Source organism: Choristoneura fumiferana, chromosome 6, assembly GCF_025370935.1.
Source record: "Choristoneura fumiferana chromosome 6, NRCan_CFum_1, whole genome shotgun sequence".
In the NCBI taxonomy this organism is placed as follows: domain Eukaryota; kingdom Metazoa; phylum Arthropoda; class Insecta; order Lepidoptera; family Tortricidae; genus Choristoneura; species Choristoneura fumiferana.
The window spans coordinates 20,735,676-20,750,187 of record NC_133477.1 but is presented as its reverse complement, the minus strand read 5'-3'; the positions used below and the strand labels follow the sequence as shown (position 1 = coordinate 20,750,187).

Sequence of the window (14,512 nt, the reverse complement as noted above, 5' to 3'; positions counted from 1 at the left end):
TCGATGGTTCTTTATGAAACTTGGCATGGGACTACTTTTAAGAAATAAATAGATATTTGTTCAAGCGTTTTGAAAATTTTAACTGCGAGTGGATGTTAGCAGAGGGGATGATGCAGTGTTAGTAAAGCCTTCTAAGCTCATAGGCAAAATGTACGCAATGTGGGATCATTTTAGATGGCGTATTCACATAGACAGTCAGACATGAAAAATTATGATTTTCAGATTTTTCTTATTAATTGTGCAATAAGAGCTACCTTTATGCAAAATTCCAAGTTTCTAGGACAGCCGGAAGTACCCTATAACTTTTTCTGTTAAGGCAATTGGTTTGGAAACACCTTTTTAATGACTGTAGCTTTTGATTGCTTTGACTTAGAGGTTTGATAGACAGACGGACGGATAGCAAAGTAATCCTATAAGAGTTCCATTTTTTTCCTTTTTAGGTACGGAACCCTAAAAAACATTTGTTCTAGCGCTTTTCAAATTTCAACCTATTTACTTGAAAATATGGGGATGAAAGTTCTTAAGGAATTCCAAACAAATTACTACATACCTATAAGTATATTTATCGGAAATATGTGTAGCTATGCTTAGTAAAAATGCCGTCTTAATTATAATCCTACCCTACTAACTTACAATAAAGGACGTAAGGTGTCAAGAGTTCACTATGAAGGATTAGTCCTTTTGTGTTGGCAGGGTAGAATACACGTCGTATTGCTAAATTGTAGCTACCTCAAAATATTTATGTTTACCAAAGAACATCGGGTGGATGGATGGATGGAAGAACAAAAAAATAGTTTATATTTATAGCAATGTATTAAAAGTTATTTTCGGTAAACCGTAGAAGTTTCTATGTACTATTATTGGCAAATAGGTATCCTAAATAATTAAATACTTCCCAAAATTACTATTCCACGCGGACGAAGTCGCGGCAAAAGCTAGTATCTAATAAATCCTTGAACCAGACTGCACCTGGCTCATAATTTCAGTTACCGAAAAGATAGTGAAGGATAAGAATTGTGTCAAAATTCAGAATTATTCCTCTCAAACTACAAGCTAGCAATTTTTTTAACAATATTTCTATTTTTGAACTAGGTACCTGATGTCTGCTTGCAGTGCCGGCTATAGGTACTACGGAACCTTCGGAGCGCGAGTCCGACTCACACTTGGCCGGTTTTAGAGTAGGTATTTCAATAAAACGACCATTAAATGCAAAAAAATATTTTTACTAGGGGACAAACACACATAAACAGTGCAACAAATCGATAATACATTTTTATACCCGTTTTAAACAATTGTCTTATTGTTTGCATGGGATGCTGATCTACAAAATAGGATAAATCTTTCTCCGATAAAACTAGGACTTTTAGCTTATTAACTATTGAAGTATTACAATTGGGGACTGCTTACAAACCTCAAAGGTTCTGGCCAGTGCGTCGGCTCTAGTGGTTGCGTAGAAATATCGGGAGCTCATTATATATATTCGCTATACATCGCATAGAAAACATTGTTTGTCTGTTCTTAGAAATGGCGTGAAAACGGAACAGTTTTTCGAACCTTTGAACACATTGCTACGAAGCAGTGTCATAAACTATAGGCAAACCGCGTAACTGAGTCCTCGCCTGCGCGGGTACAGGGGCGCGGGGGTACGACGACAAAGGGGTCTGAAGGAGGTGCGGGCGGCAGGCAGACTCATTTAAACGGTCGAGCTATAAAAGAACAAGCATCAAAAATACTTAGGAAGAAACTTATGAAATAACTGTGATTCTACAGCACAAAGCAGTTATGACAGGAGTTGGCATTAGTTTATTTTTACACTACATTTTTCCTGCCGTTTCATGGAGAGCGAGGTTAACCCCTTATGTCAAAATTTGTCGTACAAATCTAACATTTGGCACGGCCAATATGGTTGACCTGTCATAAGCTTTGTGTGCTTACAGTCAAAAGTTCCAAATTATATTGAAAGGAGAAAGATTTCAGACGTTTATTAATTAGTCTCTCATCAGACGTAGTCGTCCGTGTGCGCTTAGCCTAATATCCGAGCCGTTAGTGTAAAGGCGCATTTACACGAGCTGCTAAGATTGCTCGACTAATGTGGAGACGTTTGTTCGACGAAGTAGTTTAAAACAACTTCGAGGGCCGCATTAAATGAACTAAGTAGTGCAATTGCCGCACCACAATTTACTAAACATGATTTCGCCACAACTTGCTCCAGATTCACTCATTACTGATTGTAATGGATCCATCATTGAGTAGGTACAAATGGAAAATTATGACTCGTAATTATGCGTCCAAGCAGAAAAATTACAGTTTGAATTGGGAGCGACAAAGTTCGCATACTCTTCGCTAGTCATACCGTAATTTTTGTCCGAATCTTCGTTTGTCATAATTTTTTTCCCACTAAAACCTTCAATTTTCCTGAAAATTTTAAATGGTCATTCTATAGAAAACTAAAAGATAGGTTAGTTAGGTTTGTTTTATAACAATTCTGAACAATTATTGGATTGAGAGAAAAAAAAAGTTATGACAAACGATCATTCTGACAAACATTACATTCGGACTTACAATAAGTATACGAGTCGATATGGACCCGTTTGAATTACATCAACAAGGAAAACTGTCCATCCTGAATATTGCCCATATGGAATCTTGTCACATGGCAAAATTTACAAGTTTGATTTAGGCCGTAAGAAATAATGACCATTGGTATTTGCGCAAACTCAGACAAGTTACCATTTGTAAATGTTCCATTTTTTTTTAAAGTCTACACATTACGTTTTGATCTTAATTCAGACATTTACTTATTCCGTATTTAATTTTGCACCTAATTTACAATAGGCAAAACTCATTTCGGACTTGATTAATTTATAATTGCAAAAATTTAGATTCTAAAAATATTTCAGCACAATTAATTATGCCGAAATTCCTTTGGACGATATTCATTTCGGTCCAAATTCAAAATATTCAATCCCAGTGTGTTACCGGGTAACTATTGCTCAAAAATTGCCCGTGTAAGTGCACCTTTATGTTCTTTGTCGCAACAAACATCTCGAACACGAAGTGTCGAATACTACGAATGAGAATTGTTAATTGCCTATACGCGCTGAAGGCAGCACTTAGTAAATGAGACGATATCATGAACGTTCGAGATGTCTTGGGTCCAAAACTAACACTAGATTTACATGATCTACAATTCCTTCGATGGAGTGACGAGTCGTTCTCGAATAGATCAAAAACAGTAGTTTCTAGGTAAAATAATCGAGCTCCGCTTATCATGCTGGGATAATTTTACTGTTAAGAAGAACATTGTTTTTTTTTAATTCTCGTCGTGAAAATATGCACCCCATGCTACTAGGAACTATTGAAACGATTCTAATAAAATAGTGCACTAGAAAATAATTTACTAAATCAGGCGTTACTTTGCAGAGGTCCATACTAAAGGTCGCGGATGGGCAGAGTTATTGTGTATGGTTCAATGCATTAGAAGATAGCTGCACTATAATTAACAGGCTTTTCTTTTACGGCAACTACAGGTTCCTTTTGCAGACGCAATGAGGGCTATCGCGTATGAATTCTCCACTAGAGGCGCTAGTGTAGCGTGAGGTCTCCGAAATGTCAAATCTCATAGTTTTTGGGTGAGCGACGCGGGTTTATTTATAATTAGAATAATTTTGTGAATATTTTGCAATATCTGAAATTAATTATGGCAAATATGCGTTCCGGGGCAATGAATGTCTGTGTTTTGAGACAGTTTTGTCTTTCGGAAACCTTTGTCCTCCCTTTTTTCCGAACAAAACGGGGACTTTGCAACACTGTGGCATGCTCGATTTATGGTACGGTTTTAAAGTGTATTAAATATGATATCTTCGAAAGCCATACTTAGAAACCTCACGCAACAGTGCGCCATCTAGTGAGACAAAAAACGATAGCCCTCATTAGGCCACTTTCACATGAATGACCGTGTCCGTCGTGCGACCCATTGCTTAGTGTAACTTTACGTACGATACGAGTGGTATATATCAGGGGCAAGTTTAGAAGATTAACACTAATCCCAGTATCATGAGCGGCACTCATACATCATACATCTCGCGATTTCTGGTAAGAATATATTAATAGCATCTTCTTATCGCTAATCTTACTAAGAAACTAAGAAACTAACCTCTACCAATATCACAAATAACATTATTACATGTCATGATTAGGTGAAAATGTGCATTATTTGGTATCTATTTTCAGATTTTAAAATATTTTTTAACAATTTGGTTAATATTACGAATCAACCGCAAAAAGTAATTCTATCGTAATTATCATAAAATAGCTAATTCTACGGAAGAATCAAAGAAAACTTTTTGGTAATTGATTTTCACATTATTTTTCTTTAACCATATCATTCAACCATTTTATTATATGATGCGTCCGGATGTTTTAATCATTCCATATTTGACGCTTTAAAAATACAAAACATAATACAAAATTGTTTTAAAACAAGTCGTAGGACATTTCCATAAAAAAACGTATTCAGTAAGGCAATAAGTAATTTTTTCACAAAAATTACTAAAAAAAAAAAAAAGTTTTACCCGTACACCCGAACGCATCACGTCTTCAATTTAAAAGACTACACAAAAATCAAAACACTATTTCTAGCACGAGACAAAAACCTTTCAACATTTCACGATCTCCCAAATTACAATTCCGTAAGGCTAGACAACACTATTTGATAAAGTAGCGAGTACAATTTTCTGTATTAACGTATTTACTGCCGGGAACGCATATATGCGTTATCTTTCCCGTTATTTGAACTCAGTGCGGTTGTGCCACCTGAAGAGATCTTGGAGTCTATGAGTGCTAAGGGCCTGACCATAAATGTAGACAGCACAGAAATAAACTTTAGAGCCTTTTCGAATTAACTTTGTAAAATGAGTCACCCGCTACTCTTACTCTAATTAAATAGGAAGATCTTCATTCACTGATTTAAATGTGAGGCAGTCTTTGGCAATTGTAATTCGCTTAGTCCTAAGAAAATTGGGAAATTTTAACCCCAAGTTTATATATTTAATATCTCAAATGGAAATTTTTAGTTACATTCTATAATTCTATTAGGATGGGCATTGTCAAACCTTGGATTAGAACTGAGGAATTATACTAACTAAAACATTTGGAATCACAATAGTTTTCACCACTTCGTTCTGTCTCGCGGTGTAGGATGACGGTAGAAAGAGACGATGGATGCGACCGCAACCACCCACGCGTAGACAACAAGGGATATTATGGAGCTTCGTATCCGTAACCGAAACTATCCGTACCCGACTCCGGTATAAAAAATTCGGATGGTTTCGGACAGGGGCGGAGTCTAGAGACAGGTTTTTGTTTTTGCTCGGCCGAGCCAACAGAACAAACGCGCGCGTCTTCTGCATGCAGCTATTGTTTATTTTTATTGCTAAGTCGTAATTTACCACTCGTAACTATTACAATTAAATTCAAATCATTTATATTCCTATTTGTATTTTACTTTTAAACTTCCTTAAAAATCCAATATCCGTAACTGTAACCGAAACCGGTGTTGTGTTTGACATTATATCCGTATTCCAGATCCGAAATCCATAACATCCCTGGACAACACGGCCTCTGATTCCAAACTGCATTCATCATTCTGATAATTTCCTAAGAGCTATGCGACTGATATTTGTAATGCAGTTTCTTTTTATATTGTTAGAAAAAACAGAGACAGCACCACAAAATATCAGGGACATATACGTGGTGAAACGGGCCCTAATACCACAGATTCTCTTACTACACTCATCGAATGTGCCTAGCCTTCTTTAAAACCGCATTCACATTTATCTGTCATGTTGTGTCGTGACGCATCAGAACGGTATAGGTTTCATGTTAGTCAAGTGACCTCTTAATCTGAGGGTTTCATACATTTTATATGGTTGCGTTCACATTTATCGACGGATTGTGTTGTGTCGCATCAAAGCTATAGAAAGAGAGACAGAGAGCATCACAATACAACACGATAGATACTTATAAATGTAAATGCGGCTTAACCCTAGACAGTTCTGAACATTTCAATATAGGCATATTACTACTGAGTCAAAACATCAAATTTGTCTAGGAATTATCATTATTACTCATTAGAGTATGCCAAGGCATTTTTAGAGAGTGTATTTTAACAATAGTGTAAGTTTGTTTTTCATTTGACTTATTTTTATTCAAAGGATACAATAGACCAATTTCAGCCGCACGGTTCGACTCACTGCTTTAAAATTCAATTATGTACAGAGAGCGAAATTTTCATGGCATTTTTGGTCTGTCATAGTGACTTCTCACTCATCGACTCTACCTAAATGATGTCGATATATTATGATGTTATATAGTTTAAATTAGATTGTCGTACTTATCATGTTATGTAGAGCGTTCTTTTTCCGCATACAAATGGATAATGACTGTAAAAGAAGTAGTAACCGGAAAATATGAAAAAAAAAACTATTTCTTTTATAGAGACATTAATCGAACACTTGTTAACATTACACTATTAACTACAAAAGAAAAAACTGAACTGAAATTATTAAATTAGAAATTGTTATCTATTCATTGTTCATTGCATATGTCTATTTCACATTTTCAACTGCTCGAAAGTTAATTGGAGAAAAGATTTGAATCTTCTTTAGTACCTATGTTGTGTATCGTTATCGATATATGTATATCGGAAGTGGATAAGTGAGAAGTCACTATGACAGGTCAAAAAGTGCCCTGAAAATTCCGCTCTCGTATTATGTTTCAAAGACTGTAGGTATTTTTTGTCGGGTTAAACCATTCTGTAATACTAGTGATTCTATATCGGTTTTCCTTGGAAAATTACGTCCCTGGCAGTGCATATATTGTTTAACTAGGTCACCACTAGCCTCTCCGGTTATAGCCTAATAAGAATATGATTTGAATAATAAATTACTGAATGACTATAAAATACAGATTATATCATGAATATCACGATATTATAGTCTTAATTATCGAAAATGATAGTTAATGAGGTCCACTGGATGGCATTTGAATACACTGAGGATATTTTTTTACAACTTTTTTTTTAAATGTCTTATAGCTCGGGTCCTTTATACAGTTCATTCAGCTATAATTGCCATGCAGTGGAAACTTCTACGTAATAAAGTATCAATATTACATAACGTATTTCATTAATTTTTGAAAATCAGTGCTGTCCTATTCCCTCTTCTACGTAAGTTGTGTCATAAAGGAACATTATTTACGACGCAACGGCAGCTCTTTATAATTCCCAGATCAAAAAAAAATATAGGTCAGTAGTTTTAAAACCACATATAGATACTTACAACTGTTAGTAAGGGGGTGTCCGAGTCCATAAATTTCCTTCCCCCTTTTAAAGATACCACGTGAGATAGAGCACGTGAGATTTTTGACGCTAGATCTAAATTATAGGCTTCAAAACACGTAATATCTCTCGTGCATACTTGTGATATGATATTACACGGTTTTTTAACAGGCTTCAAACAAAGAGGAGGTTGTATGTTCCAATGTTTGTTGTTTTTTATACCTCGTGACTAATTTACGACCCCCAGAAATTATCGACAGAACCCTATTTATCTTTGAGCTTTTAAAAGGAGCAGAGTAGCTCGTTATTCGCAAATGGGAATAATTATATTTTTTTTTTCAAAAGAGAAGTCAAATGAAATATAAGTCAATGTAAAATAGATAATTATAATTCTTTTTTCTCGCATACATTTTAGCCATCGCCACAGTATTAAATTGACAGCAACTTTGCTCCAATCTTAACTCCAGAAATATTCTTACATTATCTTTTACATTTTCTAGCCTACTCGAATTTATTATGATTATAGCCAATTCTATAGCGATTAATAAAATATAGCTGTAATTTCTGTTACTATTGTGTTATACACCTTTAAAAAATATAAAACTATTTCACAAGGAATTGTTTGTCTAGAAAATTAGTTACCGTAAAACTTTGCCTTCTGGCCCCAACATTGCCTGATTCGATTTAGAGTCGATAACTTAGCATTCTTATAGGTTTTAAACTTTTATCTACACGGGAATTTTTATTACGGGGGGATAAAAGTTTAAAAACCTAGAAGGGTGCTATTTATCGACTCTAAATTGAATCAGGCAATGTTGGGGCCAGAGGGCAAAGTTGAAGCAGTTCACGGGAACAATCAAATTCACTTTAGATTGCTAAACCACCAGGATGAATCCATTTGTATCACTTTAGTATCGTATCACTGTCGCATAGCACCGACAAGTGTCATGATGAGTTCAGACGCGAAAAGATATACATCTTGGAACACGCTGTATCTGATACATTGCAATCCATGTTGCACCACATAATATCCCCAGCTCATGAGCTAAATACAGTAAGTATTTGACAACTCCTGAAGCCATACTACGGCCAAAGCCCTCTCATTCTGAGAGGAGGCCTGTGCCCAGCAGTGGGACGTATATAGGTTGGGATGATGATGATGAAATTTGCCAAATCCTATATTATCATGAAAACATTGATAGCCATTTAGCCAAGAAAAAAAATTGGGTTGTGAAATTATTACAATGATATATGCAGTAGGTGTGACAATACACGCTAGTACTTCTTTCTGCCAAGTTTTTATTTATAAAATAAATAAAACATAGTCAAATTCCGTATTAAAAACTAAAGGGAGCGTTCACACTTAGGATACGCGTATTTGATACATACATGAATGATACAAATGTGGACCAACCCTAAATAATACTTCAAGGTATTTAACAATACCAATCAACATGGTAAGTCCTACAAATTAAAACATAATCATTTGCACATCAATTGCGCTGTATTGATTTATTAATCGCTATTACACAATATACTACTCAATATCCATTATTAATATATTTAATAGTGATGTGCCGGATGTATTTATATCCATTTCTTTATAGCAGATCTTATAACAGATGTATCTTGAAGAATTTAATTAAATATAGTTTTTAATGAATATAATGCCCAAAATTTTTAAATACAATGGTATAAAACAAAGTCACTACCTGCCGTCTGTTCCTCTGCATGTATGTTCAACTACATAACGAATTTTTCCAAAGGATTAGTGCCTCGATTTCGCGCGGGTGTAATTTTGGAGAAAAGATGAAAATTTGATTTTTTACCGCCTTTGACTAGGTATAAACTTTCTTTATTTTTTCTCCTCTTTGTTTTAAAGTTGCACCCATGCTGATCCAGGGTGGATCGCTATATGGTTTAAATTAATTTTTACTTCTTAAAATCACACGTTTGGTACATTTAAAATGCAAATATTGAATATTTGATGCCCAAAGTCATTAAGATAGTTGAAATTTGTATCCAAGAATTTAGACAAAAATAATCGGTATCCACGTCAGTGTATACATTTTTAAGAATCCGGCACATCACTAACTTTTTAATAACTCCTTCCAAACTCAACAGTCTCCCTACCAGCCAGATCCAATCAATAAATAACTTAGTGGGAGAAAAACTACTACAACTTGATTCCTAGATAATGAAATAAGTAAACATTTTGAACATGATGTGTATTTGTATTTGTCTTTCCATAGTTATCATTATCATCGTACATTTAAGTTCCATAAACAACGCCTTGGTCGGTGTTGATAAAAAAACTTAGACAAATCTTAGACATCTAAAATTACAGTCTTCGACAGTCTTCGATGTTCAACTGTCTAAATTTTGTGGCAATGCAAACATAACCACGTAAAACAACCTTGAGGCAAAAACAGATTGCCAAATACAAAGACATGTTTTATCTAGGAAACAAATTGTAACAATAATTCTCATTTATTTTCGCCTCTTTCTCTGAGCAAAAGCAGCGTCAAATGTCATATTGGCTAAAGATTATTTCTCCTTAGTTGTTGTAACCCTTTGGCAAGTTAAGTTTGGCTCTGTAGGTTAAAATGTCATGATTAACAACATGCCATACCTGCCAATACATTTTGTCGCACTATGTCTGTTAACACTAGCAACTATCACTTTTTAACATAATTTCACATCAACTTGAAGACACCGACGAGGTAGATACTGTTCGATTATAACACTCAACACAATTAGCACTATTTCGAAGCTGGTTAAGTTCTCTCATAAATTATTCTTAAATTTATGTCTGTTGTTTATTATTGCTTTGATATATGATTCAGGCACTGTTTTAGAAAGATTGCCAGTCTAATATTCATTAGACTGTTTTTTTTGTTGTATTGAAGCAGTTTCTTGCACTTGCCATTTATATTGATTAGTGGGAAATCAAGTCTTGCATAATTAATAATATCATTCGCACAGTTAAAAATGGTATTGGACTTTCAAGTTTCTTTGTCTACTTACTTATTAATAGTAACTTCATTCTTGACAACAATGTTGACGAAATTTTCCATTTCGTACATTACTATCTGCTGTCACATTTATTCTATGTCGTTGTGTACAATTCTCTCACAAGCTTTGGTTCATTTTAAATCACACAGAGGTTCCAGTGAACTGCCATCTTTTGATATCACTGGTTTTATTCACATTACACTAGTTATCTTGCTCTTTCTTTATTTCTAATTGATTGAATCAGGCGTCACTTTGCAGAACTCGACGATTCCTCGAGGATGAACTCTGATAATGTCTGAGACGCGGCAGCGTTTTTGGTAATTTGTTATAGTTGTGCATGTACATATTTATTAAGGCAGAAACGATTGAAGCGGTTTCCCATGAATATTCACAACACTACTCTCTTTTTAAGGGGTAATTGGTATCTTTTCTGATATCTTTATGCCATTAATTTCCCATTCTGCTTAACAACTCCGTTCTCTTGTGTTGGTTCCGGTTTCTTTCGCATCTCGTTGTACTTTCTGGCGCGATTGTATATGGGCAAGACGAGCAGCACTATGCCCGATATCCCGATGAAGACGCCTGCCATGTAGAAGGACAGGTCGTAAGAGCCTGTGATGTCATAGACCCACCCTGGAAGGAGAAACAAGTACGTGAATTACGGCTATATTGACTCACAGAAAACACACTTCTGCGAATGGATGGTTCTCAGTTACATCGTTTTAAAATCCGTCCAGCTGTTTAAGATACAGTTTTTGTTAGCTGGTTCTGATGGCTTTTACAAACATATTGGAGAGAAGATGAGCTGCCAGACCTGGCTTGCTGAAAGATGCCAGACGACACTCACAAACTTTTGCATTTACCCCCGGCTCTTCAGCGAATGGCTGAAGCAAGACTCTGTTTGTAAGAAACCCTCCAACCATCTCCTTTCCGTTGTAAGCTCAAGGGAGCTGGGGACATGCAGCCAGGTTTGTCAACCAGAGAATCCGGCACTATCTGGGCCCTCCCTTTCCAGTTGTCCACCTGACTGCACGCCGCCATCTCCTATAAAGCACCTCATACGATACGTCAGTTACGTGGGTGCACACTCGCTGGGGTTCAGCTGAAAACCAGCGCTGCAGCTCTGGTTACAGGGCTACGGCACATGCTGAGCTGAGTCCTTTTGGCATCACACTACAGCGCAACGTCTCTAATTTCTCTCTCTTCTCCTATTCATGTTTTTACTGTATCTTTGTTGAGATGTAGTGTTTTTTTTATGTCAATAAGTGTTGTGTTTAAAATTTAAAACTAAAATCAAGTGAATAAAAACGAGGACCTAGTGTCGTTAGCCCTTAAGCCTACTTGCTCTCTTTTACTATGGTTTTACGCGCGAGTACTCGCGCGTACACACTCACACTTTCCCGAGTTACTAGGCAAAACGCTCCGTCTGGACAAGCTCTTACCTGTATTGAATTGAGTACCTCGGGAACGCGCGAGTGTCTACGCGCTAGTGACCTCGCGCGCAAAACGGGTCTTAGGGTTCTCTAAAATGCATCCAAGTAATGTGCGCGTGTACTGACCAGCAAGCGGCGGGCCGATGAGGTTGGCGACGCCTTGCATCAGCAGCAGCAGTCCGTACGCGTTGGTGAACTTCTCCAGGGTTATCTGCTCCACCAGGATGATGGAAGTCAGCGAATAGTTGGCGGCGATGAACGCGCCGAACAAGCCCGCTGCGGAGGCTGGAAGAAAAGATAATGTCGTTAGAATATTGCTGGTTCTTCTTCTTTTTGTTACAAAATTGTTTTTACATATTGACATTGAAGTTATACACTTGAGAAATTTAAAGTCCATCCGAGCATCTACAAGGTGTTAATCAAAAAACTGAAAACCAGAAAGTAGTATGTTCAGAATCGAGATAAGAATCGATAACATTACGTTTTAAATTAGTTTGAGTTCGTGTTCTTTAATTCCTTATTTATTGTGTCCAGTATAAAAGTTTGCATACTATTTCGATAATTTAATACTGGCAGTCTTGCTGTCAATGTGCGATTTTCTTCTAAAAACGTCAAAGCGCAACGGACAAATACAAATTATGAGTGGCTCTCTCTCATCGTTCATCCACCATTACCTCTCATGGCAAAACCTACTAGACTCTGGCAAAATTGTCCTTCAATGGACATAGCCATATTTTTATAAAAATCTAATCTAATCTAAATTATGAGTGCAGAGTTAGAAATGAAGCAGAATTGCTGACTTAGCAAAACATATTGTATGAAGTTTGACGTACACGTGCCAGCTACTCGTCCGAAAATGTGCGAGCTACAGGCACGTGTATTTCCATAGACTTCGGAGACTTACCGAGTCCTAAGTAAGTGGTAAGCAGCGGCATGAGGAACGTGACGAAGCCACAGAGCACCATGCAGGCTGCGTACACGATGCTCGGGTTGACTGACTCCCAGTCGCCCACCCAGCCCAGCAGGATCTGAAACACATAGACACGTTGGTGAGAATCTATATACATTTCTTTTCGTTTCACACAAACCCTGTCCTGACAATAATGGGAGCGCCAAGTTCGCATACTGTTCGCTAGTCATACCGTAATTTTTGTCCGAATCATCGTTTGTCATAATTTTTTCCCACTAAAACCTTAAATATTTCTGAGAGTTTTAAATGGTCGTCCTATAAAAAACTATAGGTTAGATTAGGTTTGTTTTATAACAATTCTGAACAATTATTGGATACAGAGAAAAGAGCGTTATGACAACGCCGGACCGATTTGGATGAAATTCGGTATACAAATAGTTTGTTCCGGAGGACAGAGTTTTTTGATCGGCTTACGCTGATTCCGCGTCGATAGATGTCGACCCTATGTCAATTCGATAGTTTTGACGAATCTAGTGATACCATATGTTGAAAACCGTTCAGCCTTTTAGACTACACATGTATGCTCTAGCCGGTTCAGTAATACAAGACTTACCTCTCCAAACATATTCAGGATTCCAATAATCGAGATCAGCATGGACGATTGCGACTCGTTAAAACCCATGGACATGCCGCTGTCTGCTATGTACACGTACGGTACGTCGTACCACATGTACAGAAAGAAGTTGGAAATGGCGAAGAGCAGGAAGGCTGGGTTTTTGAAGTGGGAGAAGTCCAGCATGTCTACGGCTAGGTCCCAGAAGTCCCAGAGCCCGGCGTACCATTGGAGCTGGAAGCGAAAGTTGATTAAAATAAGAGACAGTTACAATGTACAAAAAATATTATTAGGACATAATTTTTAAAAGAAAGTCCCGACTGATTGACTCGAAGCTGTAATTTTGCTTAGTGTTTGCCTATGCAATGTAAACAAGGAACAAGGACGGGTGGAGCGCAATGAGGGCTATCGCGTATGAATTCGCCACTAGAGGCGCTAGTGTAGCGTGAGGTCTCCGAAATGTCAAATCTCATAGTTTTTGGGTGAGCTACGCGGGTTTATTTATAATTAGAATAATTTTGTGAATATTTTGCAATATCTGAAATTAATTATGTCAAATATGCGTTCCGGGGCAATGAATGTCTGTGTTTTGAGACAGTTTTGTCTTTCGGAAACCTTTGTCCTCCCTTTTTTCCGAACAAAACGGGGACTATGCAACACTGAGGCATGCTCGATAATTTTATGGTACGGTTTTGAGGTGTATTAAATATGATTTTAATCTAAACTTTGTTTTCACGCCCGTAATAACAGACTTTGAAAGCCATACTTAAAAACCTCACGCAACAGTGCGCCATCTAGTGAGACAAAAAACGATAGCCCTCATTGAAGACTATGAGTTATAGTTTTAAAGACAACTTGAAAAGGTTCGTCACACTGCACTGTAGTCAGTTTTACCATAAGTTTTGTTTTACTACAAAATGTAGACGGCTGTTGAATAAGTGTTTAACACATGTTAGATCATATTCATTATCAACTAGCTATTGCCCGCGGCTTCGCCTCGTTGTAATTTTTCTAAGTTTTCTTCCATAAAAACCTTCTTCTGACAATAACGAACACAACAAAATAGGAATAAGCGAAATCGGTCCGGCTGTTCCCGAGTTTTGTGCTTAGCAACACATTTTAGGTTTATTTTTTTATTTATATACATTTCTCAAGTAAGCATCATTAATTATTATGAACGGACGGAATTGACTTAGAGCAAA

The 14,512-nt window shown here is 36.8% G+C and overlaps 1 protein-coding gene and 2 long non-coding RNA genes across 4 annotated transcripts in view; 1 reads left to right on the top strand and 2 right to left on the bottom strand.

The window, feature by feature from the left end:
* Positions 1-1,202: 1,202 nt before the first annotated feature.
* On the bottom strand, positions 1,203-9,550 carry LOC141429297 (uncharacterized). The gene is made up of 2 exons (XR_012451513.1): positions 3,809-9,550; positions 1,203-3,765 (listed from the first exon to the last, which is right to left on the bottom strand). It is a non-coding gene; the product is annotated as an uncharacterized lncRNA (long non-coding RNA).
* Positions 3,759-14,139, top strand: LOC141429298 (uncharacterized). The gene is made up of 2 exons (XR_012451514.1): positions 3,759-3,843; positions 14,008-14,139. It is a non-coding gene; the product is annotated as an uncharacterized lncRNA (long non-coding RNA).
* The window catches only part of LOC141429290 (monocarboxylate transporter 9-like), a 35,431-nt gene continuing 31,261 nt past the window's right edge, over positions 10,343-14,512 (bottom strand). For both annotated transcript variants that reach the window (XM_074089580.1, XM_074089581.1), the window contains exons 3-6: positions 13,311-13,544; positions 12,692-12,815; positions 11,914-12,072; positions 10,343-10,987 (exon numbers count right to left, since the gene is read on the bottom strand). In XM_074089580.1, coding sequence (XP_073945681.1) covers positions 10,794-10,987; positions 11,914-12,072; positions 12,692-12,815; positions 13,311-13,544 — 711 coding nt within the window. In that variant the 3' untranslated portion in view covers positions 10,343-10,793. The remainder of the gene's footprint in view (positions 10,988-11,913; positions 12,073-12,691; positions 12,816-13,310; positions 13,545-14,512) is intronic.